Genomic DNA, 7,418 nt, shown 5'->3' on the forward strand with positions numbered 1-7,418 from the left:
CATTTCTCATCACCCCTATACATACAGGAATCTAAACGAATTAAACTGCTATTCCTGCCCTCTCAAAACTGTATGCAATAAGAGCTACTGTATGTCAAGAATTAATTTCTATCTTAATTATGGCTGTCGCTAGCCTGGTAGGCTGTGGTTAAGGCGCAGCGCTCTCGCTGCGGCGCCTCGGGTTCCTAACCAGGTTGCGTCAGGAAGGACTTCCGGCGTAAAACACGTGCCAAAAATCAACATGCGAGTCGTCAGCGTCACGATTCGCTGTGGCGACCCCTAAACGGGCAAAACCGAAAGTGACTTTCTATTCTGAATGAATGTATTTAATACTTTTTAATGAGATGCTGACCCCATTACTTTTACTAGTTTGACTTCTTCTACCCATTTTAGAGCTGGCAGAATAACAAACAATTCCCCTGTGAATACTGATCCGTTATCATTGATCCGCTCCTTATCCTACAATTAAGTCTGGAATAATAAATGCTATCTGTACTTTACTGTCTACAGTTTTAGATGCATCTGTATGTACTTTTAAATATTAAGAATAATTTCTCTACTTCTTTTTGACTATATATTCTCCCCTTTCCTCTCTAATAATTTCACATCAAGCACTACTTGTTCTACTTCACTGTTTTAGGCTTTTTATGTTGAAACGTTTGTCACTGAAGTCAATCGTGAAACCTTTTATTTTGAAAAATCGAACAAGCGCTTCCGACTGTTTATGTTTCACAGAAGAAGGAGAGGCGATTGCACACCATCGTTAAATTCAGCATTTTAATGCTAAAATGGGGGCTTGTCTGGCGTTGTGCTCGTTAGCCAGCTGTGTAAGTATTTCTTTTCAGGATATAGCTGTTTTATAGCTGTGTACAATATTAAGTTAGATACAAATGGACGGTGTGTGTTCACTGTAGCTGTTACGCTAGCTAGATGTGATAAACCTAGTTAATAGCTAACTGACAAAGTAGCTAACGTTAGCTAAGTGACAGTCCACCCAAAACGCTCTAAGTGTTGATATATTTCCTATGCTATCTATACTATCAATACTGCTCAACTATGTTAACGCTGTCTTACTTCGACGCTAGAATTTTTAAGGAAGTTAGCAAGCTAGTGATTGGCTAAGGAAAATAATGATTGGGGAAACGTCAAAACAGGCTGTTTTATTATTAACGTATAAACACAGGGCTAATGTGAGATTATAACGTTATGCTTGTGGCTGATCCTCTAGGACAACAGCTCCTGTTAAGCCGATGTAACCGTGTCATTAGCTTCACACAGTGTCTCTGAATAGCTTTGGTAGAATTAGGTGGAGTCTGTTTATCTTTGTGTGAACAGCCTAGTTAAATGTGTACTTAAACCCTCGAGGCAGCAGTCTTTCGTGATAACACTATGCCCGTATAAGTAGATTGAATTTGAATCGGAGATACGGGCGATGCTTCCATTTTGATTCATTACTGGACATTTGCTATCACCATTAGTAATTTACCTCTTAAGTATCCATAATGGAACAAAACCTAGTTATAATTGGCATTCTGCAAAAGATGTTGCCTACGTTGATTGGGGTATTGTCAGAGTTTTAAAAGCATGACCTGCCTGAAAGTTTAACCCTCTGTATTTTTTCCTCCCACTCTCACCCTGCCCACTCACACAGGCCTCCTGCCTGTGTGGCTCAGCACCATGTCTTTTGTGTGGCTGCTGCCCATCCTCTAATAATTCTACCATCACTCGTCTGATTTTCTCCTTCTTTTTGCTGCTGGGGACCATGGTGTCTGTCATCATGATCCTTCCCGGGATGGAAACACAGCTCCGCAAAGTGAGATCAGTGTTTTTCTTTATGTTGTCAGCTACATTACAGAATACAGGGTTGTATTACATTAAGCACTACTTAAGAGTTCTTGAACTACATTATGTGTTTACTGTGCATATTTTTTTTCATAAGTGATATAATGTATATATTAATGATTGACTAATATGTGATCAAAATCTGGAAGTCAATGTAATAGTTTGTTTGTAGGCTACTGTAAATAAATAAAATGTGTTAGTAGAGGCTGTTACTACAGTCATTTGTAGCTTGAAGTATTGTCAAGTACTGTTACGTGTTCTCTCTGGTAAAGACTTTCCAGAGTTAGTTTAGGTTGACTTTCTTGTGTTTCATAGATCCCACTGTTTTGCCAAGGAGGAACTGCTGTGACTGATATTGAAAACAAGGTTAACTGTGATGTCATTGTGGGCTACAAGTCTGTGTACCGTATGTGCTTCGCCATGACTTGCTTCTTCTTTCTGTTCTCCGTCATCATGATTCGTGTCCGTAGTAGCAAAGACCCACGTGCAGCTATTCAAAATGGGTAAGAGCTATATCAGGCTTATATGGAAAGTGTTGGTTCAGGGATGGAGACAGATTTGCATGAAATACTCCCATCTGTGTGCTGTACTGATGGTGGGATTGTAACTGTTTATTTTTTAGGTTCTGGTTCTTTAAGTTTCTGATCCTGATTGGGATTACAGTGGGAGCTTTCTTCATCCCTAATGGAACATTTCATACTGGTACTAACATCTTCTGTTGAATTACATTTAATATTACAGTAATTGCCAGTGTACTCCATATTTTTCTTGAGCAGACACTGACTTTGTGAATTTTTTGTGACTCTGGCAATGCAGAAATGTTGATTCTTGATCAGCAATTTAAAGAAACAATCAGCCGTGTCTGTTTTCTTCTCACTTTTCAGTATGGTTTTACTTTGGTTTGGTGGGATCCTTCATCTTCATTCTCATCCAGCTTATTCTCCTCATCGACTTTGCCCACAACTGGAACAAAGTGTGGGTGGAAAAGGCCGAAAACAGTGACAACAAATGCTGGTTTGCAGGTGCAGCATTGAAATATTTTTTTCACCCTGTTAAGCTGCATAATATTTGTCAAAAGATTTATTGTAACACGACATAATATTTGAATCAGTAAGTGAGATTTTCTCTGCTGTTGGAGTCACTACCTTGTTTTCATTTTACTTGTGGTCAGTAATGTTTTTGTATGTTCATGTGAATTCCAGGCCTGCTGTCTTTCACCATCCTCTATTATGCCCTGGCTTTCACTGCCGTTGTGCTCTTTTACGTGTACTACACGCAACCTGAAGACTGCACAGAGCACAAGGTCTTCATCAGCCTCAACCTTATCTTCTGCATCATCATCTCTGTTGTCTCCATCCTACCAAAAATACAGGTACAGTGTTGCCAGGTCTTGGTCCATGTCCACACTACTGCAAATACATTTGAAAGCACTGCTTCCATTTTGAACCCCCAACCCTGCTAAGCAGGTGTTTCCTCTAAAAACTTTCCAGAATAGATACATCTGGAACTGCCATTCTTTTGTTTTAATCTGAACAGGGAAAATAGGGGGTTAACGGTGCAGTCTAATACAACAGTCCTGCAATAAATCCTATCTTCATGAAAGTGATACTGTTCAGTATTTGTTGAAACCTTTTTAATGGTTTGTTCAACGGTGTGGTCATTATGGAGGATGTAGTTTGTGCGGCTGTTGAGATTTACGTTATTGTAATGAGAGGTGTTATTTAGCCTAGCCTCACTTGTATAAATGTGGTGTACAAAATAGTAGAAACATCTATCAGTATAATGCATTACAATTCAACAGCCGCACAAACTACATCCTCCAAAATGATGAATCAACACCTCTCTTAAAACATTTTGGACAAAAACCTGAGCATTATTGGCTTCATGAAGAAGGCTTTTTTGCAGAACCATTGTAATAGACTGCATCAGCTTTAACCAGGTTTATGTAATAAACTGCCAACTGAATTTCATTTGGCAAACTACAAATAAGCATGCTGTCCCACTCCTTTATGAATGGTTTGTTTCATTTTTTTCCATTCTCATTTTTTTCCATGGTGGTGCGGAGCTAGTTTATTTCAAGACAGCTTAAAATTAGATTAAATGTTGCATTATATTAAACTATTGTAGATGTGTCCATTTTGTTACAGGAAGCCCAGCCACACTCCGGTCTACTCCAGGCTTCACTCATCTCCCTATATACCATGTATGTCACTTGGTCTGCAATGACCAATAATCCAAGTGAGTCTCCTGGTTTATTCCACAGTTGCAGCCCTCCTCTGTAGCTTTTGCTTGCATGCTCAGCTGTGTTTTCTTTAAATATACAGTATCTACTTTTTATCTGCTGCAGCACTTTGATCTCACTGGTAAGTTTTCCATGCTGTGCCTTAAGAATTTGCAGATTTTTATCTCACTTTCCTTGTCTCATGTTGTGGTTTGATCTGCCTATCCCAAGTGAATAGCAGCAGTGGGCAAGCTTGCAGTGACTGTAGGGTGTGTGTTCAGTTGTCTTTTGGTAGACTGTGCGATTGCTGTCATGCGTCAGCATTAGTTTTCGCTACACGTGCAGGTGTGTAGGTACACACGCAGAGCTGGATTTCACAGTTCTTTGAAAAATACACATTCTTGTAATTTCAGGAAGATATCTCTTGCATCTTCACACATGTAACACTGCAAACACTTTGTTCCTTTGCTAGATATCATATGCAACACTGCAAATTTTATGACAGAAGTTAAAGGAGACAGGGACCTGTTCAACTTAGTAATGTAACCAGTGAACTAGAAAACACTTTGTTATTAATATGTTAATTTTGCCAAAGTCATCTCTTACTGCCTTGTTTGGCCGTTGCAGCATCTTGAGTTAATTTGAATGCAAAGTTTTAAAAACATCTATTGCACGTGTAAACAGGCTCAGTGTATAATTGATTTTTCATTACCTGTTATAGTAGATCAAATGTCTAATGCTCTCTGTGTATACTTTTATTTCTTAGATCGCAAATGTAACCCCAGCCTATTGAGTCTAGTGTCAAATGTCAACACCACTGGACCATCTGCTGACAGCACTCCAGGGCAGGTGCAGTGGTGGGACGCTCAGGGCGTTGTTGGTTTGGTCATCTTCCTCTTCTGCACTCTCTATGCCAGGTTGGTTTAGCAGCACTAAAACCACTGCAAGTGATCTTTTTTGTTCTCTCTTGTGGTATTTATATTTTTGTAAAACTTTCTTTCTGTGTCTCCACCAGCATCCGTTCGTCCAGTAACACTCAGGTAAACAAGCTGATGCAGACAGAAAAGGGGGAAGAATTTGGTGGTGAGGGTAAGGTAGGAGAGGATGGCATACGCAGGGCCGTGGATAATGAGGAGGAGAGAGTCACTTACAGCTACTCCTTTTTCCACTTCCACCTCTGTCTGGCCTCTCTGTACATCATGATGACTCTCACCAACTGGTACCAGTAAGTATCCAACTGGCTGCTAGAAAGGCAGCATAAGAGGAACAAAGGTTGAAATCTGCAAATGACATATTATTAGCTCTAAAACTAAAATCAGCAAAGAGCTGAACACGTTTTCTGAGATCTCTAAAAGTTCTTCACATTGGTGGTACTGTTATTGATGCCCAGACATACGAGGTGTCCGGTTTGACCACCAGAGGGCATATTATTTCACTTTAGAGTTCTCCAACTCTTTGATCCCAGCTGGAGTGTTTCTATAATCACCTAATTATAGAAAGGAAAAAGGTTTCCAACCACCCCAGTAATTGTCCTTACATGGAAAAACATTTGTAGACACATTTCAGTACATGTGTTATGTTAAGTTGGTTTTTACTAAATTGTACTTGTCCCTCTCTGTCCTCCCTCAGGCCAGACACCACCACCCAGGCCATGCAGAGCAGCATGCCAGCTGTGTGGGTGAAGATGAGCTCCAGCTGGCTGGGCCTCGGGCTCTACCTCTGGACCCTCATTGCCCCACTTATCTTCCCTGACAGGGATTTTAGTTGAGCGTGTCTTTGTATTTTAGCTGTGTTTGGTCTTCTTTTAATCTTGTTGGTTCCTTGTCTAGTGTATTAGGCAATGTGAAGGGTGCTATCAAGAAAACGAAGATCACTTTGAAAAGCTACCCCCTACCTTCTACCTGATATGATTGTTTGAGCTTCATCATGTTTTTTGGACATTTTGTCACTGGTCTATCACAAACACTTAGCAACAGGGCACTTTCTTACCTCAGATGTTTCATTTATAGAATCCCTTTGGCAGGTCTGTGAGGTCAGACTTCTCTGATTGGCCAGATCTGGAAATCCCCGATTAGCTGGACTCTTTAAGTGCTGGGGCAATGAGGGTAACCCTTCTTATGAGCCCCAGAGTGAGGTGAGTGTGAGCAGTAGATAAGACTAATATGACGCGCCCTTCAGATCATAACAGGGCTTCCCTTTTGCTGCTAGGCCGTATGCAGATTTTAGCCAGAGTCCTGTTTGACAGCCAGTCTAATCTCAGCTCTTTCTCACCTAATTCAGTCTAAGGTACTTTATTTCTGGTGCTATAACTTTCCATGTCTGACTGTGTTTGGCCTTGTACATCCACAGGCAACAATCTGTACCTGTATAGCAGGCTCTTTGCAGCTGGGAGATGTGTCATGCATCATGCAATGTGCAGTGGTATGGAGGTGACTGCGTGAACACTACTACCTGTGTTTTCACAAATGCCGTTGCTTTTCGAATACTGTAGAATGTGTTATTCAGAAAGGGATTTTTAAATGTTGCAGTGTACAAGACAGTGACAAAACATTTCAGAAATATAAATTGCTGTTAAATGATATTGACTTTAATATTGTGATGATGGTGGTTCAGTAATTTTATGCATTATATAGTAGTTACCTCAATTGCACCATGAATGGTATGAGTTAAGATCAGTATATTTTGTACTTGTGAAGAAATGATTTTGGTGCACTGCTGAAAATGCATGTGTTATCTTCTTTTCAAACATTGCACCGCCCAAAACCATGAGTCAGATTTCTTCTTTCTCTGGTTGCATATGAATATTGTGAATGGAGTTTTTCAGAGTGTTGTGATAAATTCAAAAATATGTTTATAATTTATCAAACATCAGACATAATTCATATTTTACCTTTATCGACCTACTAAGGTTATTGTTGAGACAGATTTGCCAGTGTTAGATCCTAATATATAATATTACAAAACACTAATAAAGTGCCTTTTTGTAGTCCTGCATTTCAAAAAAGAGTTCATCACTAATGCTGATGTGTGCAAAGTATGCCTTGCCCTACACATTGTGGTGAGTCAGTGATTGCATGCCATAAGGCATAGGCCAATGCATTAATATTACAATTAATGTACATTGATTTTAATAAAGAGGGAAAACTAAAGCTCACTGTATCTTGATTGATGCTTCAATAGAAACTTGAGTTTGCGCCCATAAAAATGTCAAGTAGATGAAAGTTAAAATTATAAAATACTGGTTAAAAATTTTGTTTACTTTGAATGCTTTTTTTTGTTTTACCTTTGATATAATGAGCAACAGCAATTACTAATAAGATCATTTTGATGTTCATGGTGCTTTAAGTGCCCCGTG

At 39.5% G+C, this 7,418-nt stretch overlaps 1 protein-coding gene across 1 annotated transcript; it reads left to right on the forward strand.

Moving 5' to 3' along the window:
* The first annotated feature begins 690 nt into the window (after window positions 1-690).
* Window positions 691-7,212, forward strand: serinc2l (serine incorporator 2, like). Its single transcript, XM_020608523.1, has 10 exons — window positions 691-827; window positions 1,652-1,813; window positions 2,158-2,345; window positions 2,465-2,544; window positions 2,727-2,864; window positions 3,045-3,214; window positions 3,990-4,080; window positions 4,830-4,980; window positions 5,079-5,288; window positions 5,693-7,212. The coding sequence occupies exons 1-10, from the start codon at window positions 789-791 to the stop codon at window positions 5,829-5,831; spliced, it is 1,368 nt and encodes a 455-aa protein (XP_020464179.1). The 5' UTR covers window positions 691-788; the 3' UTR covers window positions 5,832-7,212.
* The last annotated feature ends 206 nt before the right edge of the window (window positions 7,213-7,418 follow it).

This window comes from Monopterus albus, unplaced genomic scaffold (assembly GCF_001952655.1).
Source record: "Monopterus albus unplaced genomic scaffold, M_albus_1.0 scaffold93.1, whole genome shotgun sequence".
In the NCBI taxonomy this organism is placed as follows: Eukaryota; Metazoa; Chordata; class Actinopteri; order Synbranchiformes; family Synbranchidae; genus Monopterus; species Monopterus albus.